The sequence below is a fragment of the Pongo abelii genome, chromosome 10, assembly GCF_028885655.2.
Source record: "Pongo abelii isolate AG06213 chromosome 10, NHGRI_mPonAbe1-v2.0_pri, whole genome shotgun sequence".
Classification (NCBI taxonomy): domain Eukaryota; kingdom Metazoa; phylum Chordata; class Mammalia; order Primates; family Hominidae; genus Pongo; species Pongo abelii.
This window is the reverse complement of record NC_071995.2, coordinates 50,352,311-50,369,845: the sequence shown is the minus strand read 5'-3', so window position 1 is coordinate 50,369,845 and position 17,535 is coordinate 50,352,311. Positions and strand designations below refer to the sequence as shown.

General features: G+C 46.0%; 1 protein-coding gene across 3 annotated transcripts; it reads left to right on the top strand.

The window, feature by feature from the left end:
- KRT72 (keratin 72) lies at positions 1 to 16,631 on the top strand. Of its 3 annotated transcripts, XM_024257248.2 has the most exons (10): positions 18 to 455; positions 2,370 to 2,584; positions 8,501 to 8,561; positions 8,942 to 9,037; positions 9,805 to 9,969; positions 10,494 to 10,619; positions 14,368 to 14,588; positions 15,238 to 15,272; positions 16,046 to 16,255; positions 16,383 to 16,631. In XM_024257248.2, exons 1-9 carry the CDS (start codon positions 30 to 32, stop codon positions 16,234 to 16,236), a joined length of 1,536 nt encoding a protein of 511 aa, XP_024113016.1. In that variant the 5' UTR covers positions 18 to 29; the 3' UTR covers positions 16,237 to 16,255; positions 16,383 to 16,631. The 3 variants fall into 3 exon arrangements, with proteins under 3 accessions (XP_054383944.1, XP_024113016.1, XP_054383945.1); XM_054527969.1 differs by having other exon boundaries at positions 1 to 455; positions 16,046 to 16,631; XM_054527970.1 differs by having other exon boundaries at positions 25 to 455; positions 15,743 to 16,631.
- The last annotated feature ends 904 nt before the right edge of the window (positions 16,632 to 17,535 follow it).

Sequence of the window (17,535 nt, the reverse complement as noted above, 5' to 3'; positions counted from 1 at the left end):
CGCGCGGCCAGCACCGGTCCTTGCCAGCCATGAGCCGCCAACTGACCCATTTCCCCCGCGGGGAGCGCCTAGGCTTCAGCGGTTGCTCCGCGGTCCTCTCGGGCGGGATCGGCAGCAGCTCCGCCTCATTCCGGGCCGGGGTCAAGGGCTCGGCCTCCTTTGGCAGCAAGAGCCTCTTCTGCCTTGGGGGCAGCCGGCGCCTGGCGCTCAGCGCTGCGGCGGGGCGGGGCGGCGGCCGCCTGGGCGGCTTCGTGGGCACCGTCTTCGGCAGCTCCGGGCTGGGGCCCGCGTGTCCCTCCGTGTGCCCGCCCGGGGTCATCCCTCAGGTCACCGTCAACAAGAGCCTCCTGGCTCCGCTCAACGTGGAGCTGGACCCCGAGATCCAGAGAGTGCGCGCCCAGGAGCGGGAGCAGATCAAGGCGCTGAACAACAAATTCGCCTCCTTCATCGACAAGGTGAGTCCTCGGGCATCGGCCTGTCCCTGCGTTGGGCGCAGTGTGCACAGTGGTGCTGGCTCTGCCACTGGCGAGCTTCGTGGGAGCGTGGGCGGGTCATAACCTCTCCGAGCCTCCCTTTTCCATTTGTAAAATGGGCACAATAATGGGTCTTACTCCAGTGGGTTGAGATGAGGCTTAATTGGGATGTTTACAAAGTGCTCAGAACAGTGCCTGGCACATACTTCCAAAAAACAGGATGTATTAGCCCGTCTTCATGCTGCTGATAAAGACATACCCGAGACGGAAAAAAAAAAAAGAGGTTTCATTGGACTTACAGTTCCCCACGGCTGGAGAGGCCTCAGAATCATGACCTGAGGCCAAAGTCACATCTTGTATGGCGGCAGCCAGAGAAAAATGAGGAAGAAGCAAAAACGGAAACCCCTGATAAACGCATCAGATCTCGTGATACTTATTCACTACCAGGAGAATAGCAGGAGAAAGACCGGCCCCCATGATTCATTTACCTCCCCCTGGGTCCCTCCCACGACACGTGGGAATTCTGGGAAACGTAATTCAAGTTGAGATTTGGGGGGGGGACACAGCCAAAACATATCAAGGACCTTCATTTCTTTCTTGCATGAGACAAGACTGCGGGAAGGGAGGGGGCAGGATCTCCAAGGAATGGGCACTTTGAGAGCTCCCAATATCAGAAGAGGAGATGGGACCCACATTCAGGGCAGGGCATTAGGAACAGAGGCCAAGAGACGTTGCAGGACTTGGTGCTTGGTGCTTGAGGAGTGGGGTGAGTGTGTAGCCAGGAAGGTGATAGAGGAGGTGAGAGAAAAGGGCCAGAAAACTGAAGGGTGAGGCTGAGGAGGCACTTGGAAAGAGTGCATGTAAAGTTACAGGTGTGTGCTGAGTTTGGGGCATCCAGAAATTGGGGTAATAGGGAAGTTGTCTCCGGAGATTCCGAGGCAATGACCCCAGTGAGTGGAGAGGAGACAGGGAATGGGCTTCTCTTGTCTCCACCTGGGTGGAAGGTCTAGATGGTGAGTGATAAGGGGACAGCCTGATAACAATAGCTGACATTTATGGTGCCGTCCCAAGTGATTCTCATTTATTAATGCACAACCCATGATTCTGTTGTTGTTCTGCCTTGCAGATGAAGATATTAAGACATGGGAGGCTAAGAAATGAGCTCACCTTGGACAGGACAGTTGGTGGTGGACCGAGTGTCACCACTATGCTAGAGAAGAGGAAGTGAGGTGGCGGGAGGGCACAGGTCTGCGTGGAAGAAACACAGCAGCTATTCCAGAGGCCGGGGCATTCTCTTGCTCTTTTATGTCTGTTGTTCCCTAGCATGTTTCCTTCTGCCCCTCAAGCTAAAAGATAGGTGAGAAGAGGAATGCTGGTGTGTGGCAGAGGGCTTGGAGTTATTGAGTCAAAAAATGTGCACCCTGGTCCAGTATGAAGGAACCTTGTGAAGATGTGGTAACCTGCTGTGAACAACAAAGAAATGAACAAACCAAGTGCAATTTAGTCTACACAACAGGAGGAATGCTCTAAATGCCAGTGTGCTTTCCAATGTCACTCCCCAGTCCGTTTCTCCCCTGCTCCCCAATTCTCTTTACTCAGAAAACACCAGCATTTATAGCAAGAGAAGCTACCTCTGTCTCATGAAAACTCACTGAGGCAGAGGCAGATGGTACCATTGCTTAAGCCCTCTTCCTGATTTCTTATAGACCGGGTCCTATTTCTTGTCTTGGAGATCCAGGAGAGCATGTCCCTTGGCTGAAGCCACCCCGGGATGAACCTTGTTCTCTCCTACCCCCAGTCCCCCAGGATGGCTGCCTCTGGTTTTTGGGACCCTCTCCTCACTCTTGAGAGGCAACAACTTGGGGACTCTGGGCGATGACTACCTTTGGGTTCCAGGTGCGGTTCCTGGAGCAGCAGAATCAGGTGCTGGAGACCAAGTGGAACCTCCTACAGCAGCTGGACTTGAACAACTGCAGGAAGAACCTGGAGCCCATTTATGAGGGCTACATCAGCAACATGCGGAAGCAGCTGGAGATGCTGTCTGGGGACAGGGTGAGGCTGGACTTGGAGCTGAGGAACATGCAGGATTTGGTGGAGGACTACAAGAAGAGGTGAGTGAGTGCAGGGAATATGGCCCTGGAGGATCTGATTTCAAATGAGGTTTTCGTTTGGAGACAGCATTTTTGCTTCTTAGATCCTTTGCTGATACTGGGGGAGGGAGGAACATCCAGACAGAATGGAAGTAGGAAAAGAATAGATCTACCTACACCGGTTCTCCAAACTGTCTACGAAATGTGTGCTCAATTTCTAGCACTGAAAATGAAGGAATGGGGGAAAGAGAGTTGTATCAAAACCAGATGGACAACCCAAATGCCTTTGTAGTTCCTCCTGAGTGAAGGTTTCCATGGCAGTTCCCAGAACGTAAGACACCCCACCAATTCCAGAGCAAATTTTAAATCTAAAAAAAAGAATTTAAAAAACTTATTCCATGTTGAATCATGGCTGTGCTGCTGAATCCTGGCTTTAAAGAGAATAATTGAGAATGTTTGAGGATGATTGAGAATGAGATGGAACCAGAGGTTGTGTCTTCCTCCAAGTTGAGCTGAATATGAGACAGTAATAAATCAAGGCTCAGTGTGACCTGATATTTTGGAAGTTTGCTTCCAGATGCCAGGATTTCTAGGGACACGTGGCTTCTTCCACAATTCAAGTGGCTGGAGATCGTCAGAGCTGAGTTCTTTCTCTTGCTCCATATTCAATCTACCTGCCCATCCCTATTCTGAAATTCCCTCAAAGCAGAACCCTGGCCCAAGCCCTGCATGGAGAACCTGAGGAAGGAGGAGACACGGTCCCTGACCTCAGAGAGCACACAGATTGTGAGGACAGGTTTAAAGAACAGTTTCAGATAGCCACCAACAAGAAGAAACAAATATGGTGTGAACTGAGATCGGTGGAATTAGGATGGGAACTGGAGCCCAATTAGAGATGCAAGCAGGGTCTGGAAAGAACAGGGGGCTGCCAGACACAGTCCAGAAGTCACACATGGAGGCGTCCAGGGGCAGTGCTATCTCTGGGCCTTTCAGATTGGAGTGGCTTTGTGCTCCTGAATCACCATGAACTAGTTGAGCAACCACAGATGAGTCTCTGTGTCCTCTGTGAACTTTAGTTTTAGTATTTATGAAAACCAAATACTGATACTTGCCTTGCTACCTAAAAGAGCTATTGAGAGGATAATGCCAGCCAGATGGTAGTGTATTAGCAGCTTTGAAAAGAATCCAAGTGCTACACAAATGTAAGGCATTGTTTTCCCTATGTCAGAAGGCTTGGATTTGAATCCTAGCTTCACTAGTAACTAGCATTATGACCTTGGCCAAGTATTTTCATGTCTTTTGCCTCATCTATAAAATTGGGATAATAATAGAATCTACTTCATAGGGCTGTTATGGGGATTAAATGAAATAGTGTGTGCTAAGAATTCAGCACAGTGTTTAGCATGTAGTAAGGGGTACAATAAATATTAGCTGCATTTATTAGGAGTATTTTAAAACTGATTTTATGACCCATCTCTTCCACCTGTGGGTCCTCATGCCAGGTTTTTGCATCTCTCTTATGATATATCATAAGAAATGCTAATCATGTATCATCACTGAATTAGAATTTTCAGTGCATTTGCCTTCCTGTTAAACTGTGAGTTTCTAGAAGATGCACAATATATATGTCTGAAGCATCATTGTATACGCTGAAACTTTTCTCATAGACTCTCTAAAATAATTTTTAAAAACTTCACAGTTAAAAAATTTCACAGGTAAAAAATTGAAACTACAACCTTTTAATCATAAGTGTAAGTAGTTTCAAAGGGTGTAATTTCAAACGTATTATGTGTGTTCCCATTTAAATTGTAATAGCCACATCACTCATTTAGATGTATCCAATTGCATCCAGGTTAGTGCCCATCACCCCTCATCTAAAAAGCCAATGAACGGGCTCTGCTTTAAAAATCGTAACTTTTACCTTGATCCTTTTCCCATTTGGATTCCAATTTTCATGCCACTTTCCCCACATAATTTTGCTATAATATAATATATTTTTATGCCTCTAAGTCTTTTATTGATCACCCTATCACAAAATATGCATGTATCTTGAAACCTTAGAAAGTTGACTTCCTCTGGCCTGTACTCCCAGCACTTTGGGAGGCTGAAGCAGGTGGATCATTTGAGCTCGAGAGTTCGAGGCCAGCTGGCTCTACAAAAAATATAAAAAATTAGCCGGGCATGGTGGTGCGCATCTGTGTTCCCAGCTACTCAGAGGCTGAGGCATTAGAATGTCTTGAACCTGGGAGGCAGAGGTTGCAGTGAGCTGAGATCAAGCCACTGCACTCCAGTCTGGGTGACAGAGCAAGATTCTGTCTAAAAAAAAAAAAAAAGAAAAAAAGAAAGTTTACCTTTTGTGATCATAAGTTTTTAAATGTCAGAAGACTTATTTTGGGTTGAGTTATCCAAACAACGAAATGTATTGCTAATTTTGTTAAATAAGTATTAAACATAAAAAATGAAAAAAATTGAAACTACTTTTCCTAATGAGTTGAATGGGGCAGATTTTTTTCTAAGTGTCTTAGTTATCCATGTATGAATATTGATTCTTATTGAGCTGAGATAGGATTCTAGTCCTGTGTGTTTTCCATTCTTAGGTGAGTGCTGGGAAACTTTAATTATATAAGTAGATTTTAATGGAAGGAGTTTTGCAAGCCCAGTGTTATTTAGTTCTCGGAATGCCTTTCCAGTTTTTCTGCTTTTTCTTTCTTCCATAGTGCTTACTGTGTCTAACATGCTGCATAATTGACACAACTTATTTGTTATGTTTGTTGTTTGTCTCTCTCTGCTTCGTAAGGGCAGGGATATTTGTTTTGTTTTGTGCCTACAAAGTACCCCACACTCAACACATACTTTCTTAGGTGAATGATTACATGTCAAAATCACATAATGACTCATCATCAAAGATCATGTTTAACCATCTGTCAGCTGACAATTCAAATCCTTCTTTTTTTTGAAAGCAAAAATTAAAAACCATCTGACTTGCAAAAAGAACTTGTTTCCTAGTCAGTAAAGTCATTATCTTCCAAATTTCTGGAAAATTTTTCAATAAGGCTTTACCAAGACTGATCAAATGACCATGCTTATACAACTTATTCTGTCCTTTAGGAGCACCACGTTTAATCCAATGGATCAGAAAGAACTGGAAACATAAAACATTGTTAGTACTCAATACACCTATGCCAATTCTTTATCCTTAAAAAATAATGTGATTCTGCCTCATGTTTTTGTACACGAATACACAAACTGGCACATTTTTGAAACTTTGGAGCTGCAGATTTACCTCATTCAATTTATATAGAAAATATCTGCCCTCTAACTTCATTGGAAAAGCCAATTTTCAGTTCAAATCAGAGACATGAGTTGCTTTTTATCAGAAAAAGCCTGACTTCATTTCTAAATTCAAGTAAAAATAAGAATTTGTACTTTAGGGACTGTTATAAAATCCACTCAGCAATAAACTAAGAAATATGTCTTGTATAATAGGTTATTGAAAGCATTCAAGATTAAAATGATTTAGATTTAATATAACTAATACAACTATTTATGTTATAAACAAGAGAAATCAATATGTGCTTTTTCATGATTTAACTTTTAATTATTCATTGAAATATACTTTTAAATAATAAGTTATTTTTAAGTTAATATGCTATAAAACTTATTTTTCTTTTTAATGTGTGTATTGAACTCTAGTGTTTGGCCTCTAGAAGTAAATAATGTAAAATTATTTACAACTAATGTCATTGATTTTGACAGCCCACTTGGTCAAACGTTTTCTATGTATTTTAGGAAATAGATATAAACTACTAAAAATTAATTGATCTGGCAACTACCATATGTTTTATTTTTATTAAGGGGGTAGACATTATTAATCATTTTGTAAGATAATATAAAATAAAGATTGACTGTAATAGAAATAGCTGTTTCATGACATAATTTGATTAAAAGCTTTCAGTTATCTTTTGAATAAGACACAGAATTTGGGATAAATCATATAAACTGCTTTCTGTGTGTTTTATGTAGCATAACTAGAAAGATCTGTAGCCTCAGAAAACATCCCAGTCACATTTGAAATAGCTCCCTTCACTACCCTGCACTGCTCAGCCATTCAACAGTGCTTTTTTTTTATTATTATACTTTAAGTTCTAGGGTACATTTGCACAACATGCAGGTTTGTTACATATGTACACATGTGCTGTGTTGGTTTGCTGCACCCATCAACTCATCATTTACACAGGGTATTTCTCCTAATGCTATCCCTCCCCCCTCCCCCCACCCCACGACAGGCCCTGCTGTGTGGTGTTCCCCTTCCTGTGTCCAAGTGTTCTCATTGTTCAATTCCTACCTATGAGTGAGAACATGCGAGGTGTTTGTTCTTCTGTCCTTGCAATAGTTGCTCAGAATGATGGTTTCCAGCTTCATCCATGTCCCTATAAAGGATATGAACTCATTCTTTTTTATGGCTGCATAGTATTCCATGGTGTAGATGTGCCACATTTTCTTAATCCAGTCTATCACTGATGGACATTTGGGTTGGTTCCAAGTCTTTGCTATTGTGAATAGTGCCGCAAAAAACATACGTGTGCATGTGTCTTTATAGTAGCATGATTTATAATCCTTTGAGTATATACCCGGTAATGGGATGGCTGGGTCAAGTGGTATTTCTAGTTCTAGATCCTTGAGGAATCGCCACACTCAACAGTGCTTTTTGAGGAGGGGGCTTCCAGGGACATGCCTTAGGAATCAGTGAAGAGCTGAAAAGGATTGTTTACGTTAAGTACATGAATACAAAAGCTATTATCTAGCCTTAATTCTTTTTTTCAATGTTTTACTATGGTAAAATACACATAACAAAATTTACCATCCTAACCATTTTTCAGTGGACGGTTCAGTGGTATCAAATACATTCATAATGTTGTGCAACCATCACCACGGTCCACCTCCAGAACACACTTTCCATCTAGTGAAATGGGAACTCTATACCCACTTAACACTAATTCCTCATTTCTTCTCTCCTCTCGTCCCAGCCCCTGGCTCCCACCATTCTACTTTCTGTCTCTGACTTAGACTACTCTAAGTACCTCACATGAATGAGATCATTTGTCTTTTGGAATATTTGTCTTTTTGTGATTGGCTTCTTTCACTTAGCAGAATGTCCTCAAGGTTCATCCATGTCGTAGCATATTGTAGAATTTTTTTTTCTTTCTAAGTCTGAATGATATCCCATTGTATGTATACACCACATTTTGCTTATCCATTTAGCATTAATTATTTCTTACCAATGCTCTATTTCATTACCATACTCTCACAAATGTCCTGTAACGCATTCTTTGAGAATAATAAGGGATGGAAGAGGTAAGCTCCTTAAATAAAATGGTTAGTACCCTTACCTCCCCAATCAACAATATGTCTGTATTAAGAACATCGCAGTCCTAATCACATTTCTGTGTCTTAGACCTTGCTTCTGTTTCTGCTTCACCTGGAACAGAAATATGTATAAGAAATAGGTATAATATACAGTTTGAAAGTGAGAATGGTGCTTTTGTTTGGTGCCTAGGAGGTTTTTGCAGCCTGGGCCACTGCATGGTATTAAGATGCCATGTGCCAGAAGGGGGTGTCTTTTCACCTCTGCTATAATGTGGGAGGGGCTAATTGTGACAGGGAGAGGGACAGTAGAATCTGCATGACATCTCAACCACAGGTGCTCTCTGAGGCAGGTAGTTTTAAGACAGACTGAATAGGCACAGAGGAGCTGGAAATTGATTCCTTTAAATATGTCCTTGCCTGCATCCCCTTAAGCAAGGTTATGTGTGCCCCAGGGGTACATGAATCCCAGTTTGAAGACCACCACCCTGCAGCTCTCATCACAGAGGTGGTCACTAACTGTTCAGTGAGTGTTTGCAGAACTGAATTACCTCATTGTCTTGCCCCATGCAGGTATGAGGTGGAGATTAACAGACGCACGGCTGCTGAGAATGAGTTTGTGGTGCTCAAGAAGGTAAGAAGGGTGCAAGGTGGGCTGGAAGAAGCTTAGACCTGACCACCTGGCACAATGATGCTTGTAGGGTGAGGAAAGGGGCCCTGTAGGTCACTCAGTCCCTTGGGAAGGGGTGACTGGCACTCTAACTTCCCAGCCCCTCCCTCCAAGTCCCTTGCCTGGGATGCATGCTGTTTCTAGAATTTGCCAGTCTAAAATCTGGGCATTTTACTGCACTTTAGTTGGTTTGCACTGCACATTAGTTGGTTTACTCTCAGGGACTGAGCCCCCCATGAAGCACAGGGTGAAGGGAGTGGAGAGAGCAAGTCTTCTGGTGGCAGGGAGGGAGGGATGGGCAGGGAAGGCCCTCTCAGGGCGGCTTGACTGTCATGTGCTCCCAGGACGTGGATGCTGCTTACATGAATAAGGTTGAGCTCCAGGCCAAGGTGGACTCCTTGACAGATGAGATTAAATTCTTCAAGTGCGTTTATGAAGGGGTAAGGACTTGGCTGACCTCCCTTGTGAGGTCTTCTCCTTTAACAAGTGGCTTCTGGCCCCTGGCTGGAGGGTGGTGTGGACCAAGAATTGGGAGGGAGAAAGCTTTCAACCTGGTGCCCCTGACATTCACCAAGGCCCTACTGAGTGCTGAACAATGAACTAGGTTTTGAGGAGTCCATGAAAGAGAAGAAATGATTCTCGCCCTCCAGGAGTTCACAGCCTGGCAGGAAAACACCATGTAGCTGAGCTTTCAGAGAGCAGAGGAAGGAATGGTGGGTTCTGCCTGGGCCATCAGTGAAGGTTCTTGGAGAGAGAGGAGAAAGAGGATGATTTCACTGGGTGCTGAGTGGGGCAGAAAAATAGAAGGTCCAGGAACCAGTCCTGTGCTAAAGCATGAGGAATGAGGAAGGGCGCAGAGGCCTGGGGAAGGGACTGGTGCTGGTGACTCCTTGGGGGCCTTCAGGTGCTAGGTAAAGAGTTCAGACTTGGTCCTATGGGCAGAGGGTGGCAGTGGCTGGTTTCTGAGGATGAGAATGTAGAAGAGGGCAGGAGTGCTCCTGAGTGTGCAATGGAGAGAGGAGTCCCAACGTTTGGGGCTGAAAGCCTAAGGTGCTCCTTCACGTGCCTGCCAGGCACCGGTGCTGAAGCAGAGTTCAAACGCTGAGGAAAGGCAGAGGGACAGTGAGGAATTTGCCCAGGGAGGACCAAGAGAACTGGTTCCTCACGAGTACCCCTTAACTAGCTCCCCTCCCGCAACCGTCCCCAGGAGATCACTCAGATCCAGTCCCACATCAGTGACACATCCGTTATCCTGTCAATGGACAACAACCGGGACCTAGACCTGGACAGCATCATTGCCGAGGTCCGTGCCCAGTATGAGGAGATTGCCCTGAAGAGTAAGGCTGAGGCTGAGACCCTGTACCAGACCAAGGTGAGCTGGGTGCCAGGTGTGCTGAGTCCCACTGGCCACAGCTAGCACCCTCTCAGTATGTGTGCATGTGTGTGTGTGTGTGCGTGTGTGTGCAAGTGTGTTTGTGTGTGTGTGTATTTGGGCTCAGTCAAGACCTCCTTTGTCTTGGAGTTGGGTCTTGTGGAAATGCCACCCCATGGGTAAGGGAGATTAACTACATTCTTGGCTTGTTTTGCGGACATGTATGGGGCTTAGCCCTTCTTCTGTGATGGCCCTTGGCTGAGGCCACATCAGCTACAACCCTGATAGGATTCTGACACAGTTTCTGTGGGTAATTCACATATATTGTCTTATCTTCATGTTTTCTTCATGTTTCCACTTTGGCAAAATGAGGATAGGAAATTCACACTCCACCAAGGCTCTCATGTTTGAGAACCTGAGGATCTTATTGAACTAGGGCAGGATCCTTTCTGTCCAGAAGAAAAGGGACCTGCCCTAGTTCAGTAGGATCCTTGTGTTCCTCTTCTCTTGTCACCCAACCTCAGATCCAGGAGCTGCAGGTCACAGCAGGCCAGCATGGGGATGACCTCAAGCTCACCAAGGCTGAAATCTCTGAGCTCAACCGCCTGATCCAGAGGATCCGCTCAGAGATAGGGAATGTGAAGAAGCAGGTGGGTTCTATGAAATGAATCCACTAACAGTATTTATTGAGTCGCAATCTGGGCCAGACAGAATATGAAGAAAGGGTAAAACACAGTGCCCTCCTTAGGGCCTCCTCTAATTTACCAGGAGAGGATGATCTGAACAGATATGGAGGGATAAAGCAGCCTACACACTGTAGGTAAGTGTTACAGGAGCCCAGAGGGGTGAGAGGTGAATGAGGACCCCAGGGAAGCTTTGCAGGAGGTGGGATTACACTGGGAGAGGGGAAGGAGCAGGTGAAGGAGCCCGCAGGAGCAATGGGCCTAGGTAGGGATGTGCACGGCACGCATGCAGGTGGGCTTGCCTATCTGGGGCAGGCGGCTCACTGCTCAGCAGGGGTGGCAGGGAGCAGGGGACACCACTGGGTAGGAATAGGTAGGCCTTGGGGTTTAGACCTAACTCAGGAGGTAAAAGGGAGCCATTTGAAGGTTTCCCATGATGATACCTTCTGGGAGGAGAGAGAATCCAGCAGGAGATTTTAGAACAAAATGGAGGAGGCACAGCTCCCACAACCCAGATCGGGCTCAGGGCCCTGCACTCGTGTGGGGCCTGCACTAGTGCTGTGCTGTGGGAAGGACATTGCACCGAGGTCCCCCTCTTTGGGAGGTAGTACCTGTGCAACCACATCTGTGGCTCTAAAGCAAGCAAACCCATGAGTCCTCAAGTTTGTGAAGGCAGTGCAAGGGTTTAAGGCTCTCAGCTCCCAGGCAAGTCAAGTTGTCCCATCTCCTTACCCTCCCCTGCACCCCATCTCTCACCCTGCATGGTGCATGCTTACACATGTACACACACACACACACAGACACACACACACTACTCCTCTGTGCTCATGGTAGTGGGAAGAAGAAAGACCAGCATTAAATAACTTACGGTGTTTTTGTTTAATCAAGAGCTATATAAGTGCAGAAAAAACACTGATGTTTGAAGCTACCCTCAGTATTCTACTACAGTGTTTAACTAATGAAATGCTATGTGTTTATGGTTGGATGAGGTTATTACTAGAAAGTGACTTGCTTTGGTGGTCAGGGAAGATACCCTCTGTGGGGAACAAATGGGGATCCCTCGCAATGCTGAGTCCCCATTGCAGCTCCTTTTGAGGGCCCTCAGCTAAGGTGCTTCCTGCCCTTCTGGCCTCCTCCATCAAAGGAGCCCACCATGTCACATGCACAGTTTCTTGGCATTTGGTGTCCTCAGCATTCATGTGACATTTGTTTCAAAGGATGCTAAAATTTCAAGTCCTCTCAACTCGGGCCACGTTCACAAGACCCAAGCTTTTGGTGTCCCTCTGCCCAGGTTCACTCTGTGGGATCTTGGTCAGTAAAAAAGAACAGAAGACAGTTTGAAGAGTTCAAGTGACAGTGTGTGTGGCCACTCCATGAATGATTAAAACCTCTACAGTCCCAAGGGTGGGGCAGGGTTTTCTGTGGTTAGAAGGCTGGGTCCTAGGCATCTCCTTGAGGCTGTGAGCCACTCATCCAAAATGTGAGGGCATTGGCACTGCTGAGGGCCTGCCCAGCAGAGGAGGATGGTGGCAGCTGGACCATATTCTAGCGCCCATTTGGCCTTGGATCAGCTGCTTTCCTTGGTGTGAAGCAAATATGGCTTCACAGATGGGCACACCCCAGAAAGAAAACCTCAGCTCCCACCAAAACCTTAGCTGAGGGAACACATACCAGACTGAAGGGCTCAGGAAGCCCCCTAGGGGCTTTCACATAAGTGCAAGCACACAGCCCCAGCTGCAGTTATGCAAAACTATCTTCTTTAATTAATTAATTAATATGTATATATTTTTGAGACAGATTCTCCCTCTGTCACCCAGACTGGAGTTCAGTGGTGCAATCTGGGCTCACTGAAACCTCCGTCTCCTGGGTTCAAGTGATTCTCCTGCCTCAGCCTCTCGAGTAGCTGGGACCACAGGCAGCTGCACGCCATCACTCCTGGCTAATTTTTGTATTTTTAGTAGAGACGAGGTTTCATCATGTTGGCCAGGCTGGTCTTGAACTCCTGACCTCAGGTGATCCACCTGCCTTGGCCTTCCAAAGTGCTGGAATTACAGGCATGAGCCACTGTGCCCAGTCTATTTTATTTATTTATTTATTTTTAATTTTTAATTTTGGTTTTAAGTTCTAGGGTACATGTACAGGATGTGCAGGTTTGTTACATAGGTAAATGTGTGCCATGGTGGTTTGCTGCACCTATCAACCCATCACCTAGGTATTGAGCACAGCATGCATTAGCTATTTTTTTAGCTATTTTTCCTAAAGCTCTATCTCCCTCCACCTGCCAACAGGCTCCAGTGTGCGTTGTTCCCCTCCCTGTGTCCATGTGTTCTCATTGTTCAGCTCCCACTTATAAGTGAGAACATGCGGTGTTTGGTTTTCTGTTCCCAGTTAAGTAAAGGTATCTTCTAAGCCTGTTGCCATTTAGCATAGTTCTCTGTGGGATTTGGGGACCAAACTCTAAGTGTGGCAAGTTTATAGGACATTTTATTAATAGGAACTTTATTAGCCCTCATGTTTTCCCCATGATTTATGGGATCTCCTAAAACAACCTGTACACCGCAGAGCTGAATGAAGTCTAGCTGCTCAGAGACTTTTTTTCAGAGTTGACATAAAAATCTTACAGCTGATATTTCAGGCCAGGAGGGAGAGGGCAGGGGCCACGTGCCCAGGCCGCCCACTTTCTCAGTGCCTTCCCCTCCTCCCTCCCAGGTGAAGGTTTTCTACTTTCTTTCTTTCTTTTTTTTTTTTTTTGCATAGTAAGTACAACTTATTTTCTAAACTTTTCTTTATTATTATTACTATTATTATTATTATTATTATACTTTAAGTTTTAGGGTACATGTACTCAATGTGCAGGTTAGTTACATATGTATACATGTGCCATGCTGGTGTGCTGCACCCATTAACTCGCCATTTAGCATTAGGTATATCTCCTAATGCTATCCCTCCCACCTCCCCCCACCCCACAACAGTCCCCAGAGTATGATGTTCCACTTCCTGTGTCCATGTGTTCTCATTGTTCAATTCCCATCTATGAGTGAGAACATGCGGTGTTTGGTTTTTTGTCCTTGCGATAGTTTACTGAGAATGATGATTTCCAATTTCATCCATGTCCCTACAAAGGACATGAACTCATCATTTTTTATGGCTGCATAGTATTCCATGGTGTATACGTGCCACATTTTCTTAATCCAGTCTATCATTGTTGGATATTTAGGTTGGTTCCAAGTCTTTGCTATTGTGAATAGTGCCGCAATAAACATACGCGTGCATGTGTCTTTATAGCAGCATGATTTATAGTCCTTTGGGTATATACCCAGTAATGGGATGGCTGGGTCAAATGGTATTTCTAGTTCTAGATCCCTGAGGAATCGCCACACTGACTTCCACAATGGTTGAACTAGTTTACAGTCCCACCAACAGTGTAAAAGTGTTCCTATTTCTCCACATCCTCTCCAGCACCTGTTGTTTCCTGACTTTTTAATGACTGCCATTCTAAGTGGTGCTACTTTCAGATGCAGAGGCGTGAGCCAGGGTGAACCATGCCTGGAGTTAGGGGAAGGACAGACTCACCTCTAGGGATGGCCAAAGTTGGATAAACCAGGTGGCTCTCCAAGCACTTACCATCAGTCAGGACAAAATGAGGGGAGGTTGTCCAAGCAAGATCTCAGAACTGGGCTCTGACTCTTAAGTGCTGGATCTGTTTGCCCCTCAGTGTGCCAACCTGGAGACAGCCATCGCCGACGCTGAGCAGCGGGGGGACTGTGCCCTGAAAGACGCCCGGGCCAAGCTGGATGAGCTGGAGGGCGCTCTGCACCAGGCCAAGGAGGAGCTGGCACGGATGCTGCGTGAGTACCAGGAGCTCTTGAGCCTGAAGCTGGCCCTGGATGTGGAGATCGCCACCTACCGCAAGCTGCTAGAGAGCGAGGAGTGCAGGTGAGGGGCCGGATACCCTGGGTCGGGACCAGTTTTCTCTCTGCTTTGGTAGGAAGCTCCAAGGCAAACAGTTTGGTCCTGTTTAGGTCCTACTGAAGTAAAACCATACAGCAAATGGGCTTGTCACATGATTAGGAAGGCCAAAATTAGACAACAAGAAAGACCAAGTTGTAAAAAATCCCAAAGGCTGTGGGAAAGGAGGTATTAATGCTGGCAGTGTTTGAGAAACAGCATCCCCTGACCCTTCATGGTGCATTTTTGTGGGTGGGGGGAAGAGCAAGATGGCCTCTAAGGGCTGTCCAAGTTCAAGGTCACTCCAGCAAAGCCTGGGGCTCCAATGGGGAGGTAAACTCATTCTTCTTAATCGTCTAAGAACAGTGGCATGACTAGAGGGAAGTGGAGGCCTAATGATCCCACACAGCAAGCAGTTCTAAAGCATCTTGATGGAGGGATGACTCCTTGCAGCAGATTTTCATCTCAGTTTTCTATTTCTTGGGGGGGTCGCACTAGGATGTGTGGGAAGAAAGGAGGCTGGGATGGGGATGGGAAGGCACGTTCTGCGTGGAGAGGCTTATTCACAGAGGTGACTTCCAGGTGGTTGGGGTGATTATTTATGGGGGATTTACCTGTTTTTCTTCTCCTTCTTCAGGATGTCTGGCGAATATCCAAATTCTGTGAGCATCTGTAAGTATCTGCAGATCTCAGTTCTGCCCTTGGTCACCTTACCAGAAGTCTGAGTCCCTTTAATTCATGACACAAAAGAGAAATCAGAATGACAGAGGGGGCTCAGGGGAGACTTAAGGGCAAAAGGAAGGAGCTGGCTGTAGTAACTAAGGGGAAGCAGTGGATGGAGGAGACTATCATGAGAGATGAAAGTACAACCTATAGAAAGATCAAATGATACTCATGAGTGTATCATCCAACGAATAATGCTTAATGGTGACATTATTTTTCTGTTGACCAAAGCAAAGGCCTCAGATTGTAGTTAAGGGGAATTGAGGGGCCTGAAGGGTTGGGTGGTGGAATGAATGAATGAGATGGAATGGTTGAATGAATGAATGAGAGCATGTCCTCAGCTGTAAAAGCTGGAGAGCTTGTGTGGAGAAGCTGTGGTGCTGAAACACAGGGCTCTCAGTGGCCCCTTTCCTCATCAGCAGACCAGCAGCACCAGATGGGCCCTGGGAAGTGCCTCTCTTCATTTGGTCCTGCCCATGGGGGAAATTCACACACTAATAGGAAAAGGTAAAATGTATGAGGCTAAGTGCATGAAAAATGAAGCCGTATGATCAGTGCTGATAAAAATCTCTTAGTAGACTGAAACACACAACAGAGAGAATCCATCTCAGCAGGAAGCCACTGTGGGCAAGAGTAAAGGGGGTGGCCCGGGATGCCCCAGAAGGGGCTCTGACGTGGGGCTACAGCTGACTGGGGCTGAGGTCTTCTCTCATCCATTCCAGCCGTCATCAGCAGCACCAATGCTGGGGCAGGAGGGGCTGGCTTCAGCATGGGCTTTGGCGCCTCAAGCAGTTATAGCTACAAAACTGCAGCTGCAGACATCAAGACCAAAGGCAGCTGTGGCAGCGAGCTCAAGGATCCCCTTGCCAAAACCTCAGTGAGCAGCTGTGCCACCAAAAAGGCCTCCAGATGATGGACAAGTGGTTGGCTCTGTAAGCCGAAGGCTTCCCAACCCACCCATCTCCTCCCTCTCCTTCCCTGGGCTCCGTTTCCAAGTCAAGAAATGCTTTGTCTGTCACTACAGTCCCAAACCCATTTCCTCTCCCTGCTGTCCTCAAGGTGTGATGCTTCAATGCAAGGAGTCCAGTCAGGAGCTCTCTCAGTGGCCTCCTTCTTGGTCCCGTTTCGTTGGGTCATTGCCTGAAATGCAAAGACAACACACTTACCCAGGATGTTTCCCCAAGGCCAGCTACAAGCCCCTCTGCCCCCATGCCTTTCTTGGGCCTTCACTGCCAAGGGACTCTCTTCATCTTCTGATTGGGATTGTGTCCAGTTCTCTGCTTCTCCTGCAATAAATGATTAAATCTGTTTGGTACTCAGTTGAATCTGTTGCCCAGGATGTCACCATCTGCAGTGCCTTAACTTTTCTTCATCTGACTCTTGCTTCGCTCTGGGTCCCTGGGCTCATGTGGCTCTTCACTGGTTTTAGCCAGGTAGGCACTGGGTGAGGGCTGATCCTTGTAAACAGTTGAAATGTATTACCGAGGCCGCTGCTGGGCAGGCCCATTACTTCACATGCCCTGTGCCACCTATTCTGCACAATAGCCTTGCAAGTCATTACCCCATGACAGATACAGACATTAGAGCTTCCGCACGGCTTCCTGCTCTGGTTCTCAAAGCACCCGCGGTTGTGCACACTCACTGTCTGTGTAGTGAGTGGTGGTCCCTTCATTCTCCCCACGTCTCACTCTCTACCACCTACCACTCACTCCCTAGTCCTGCTCCCACACAATGGCCCTGCCTTCCTCTTCCTTCAACCGACTTCCTTTTCACTCTAATGTGTAAGGCCTGTGTGTATATATGCTTATAGCCTCTCTATCTAAAGTGTATATGAAATAGTGGGCTTGTTTAACAAATATTTAGTGAGCTAGGCATTTCTCAGGCACTGGGAATACCAGAATAAACAAAACAGGCAAAGACACTGGCCCCATAGAGGGAGAGTGAAAATATGCACCTACCAAAGCAATATATAATACGAAGTCAAGCAGTGTTAACTACTATGAAGAAAAATTCAGTGGAGTAAGAAGCTGAGAGATTCAAGGATGCTCTTTTAGCTCTGCGTGTGTGTGCATGTGTATGTATGTGTGTTTGTGTGTGTGTCTATGTGTGTATTTCTGCAAGAATGTTTGTTTCTCAGAGTCAGTTAGCACAGTTGATTTGAGAAAAACCCTTAATGCGAGACCATCTTTTAAGTGCAAGCCTCGTTTGAGGA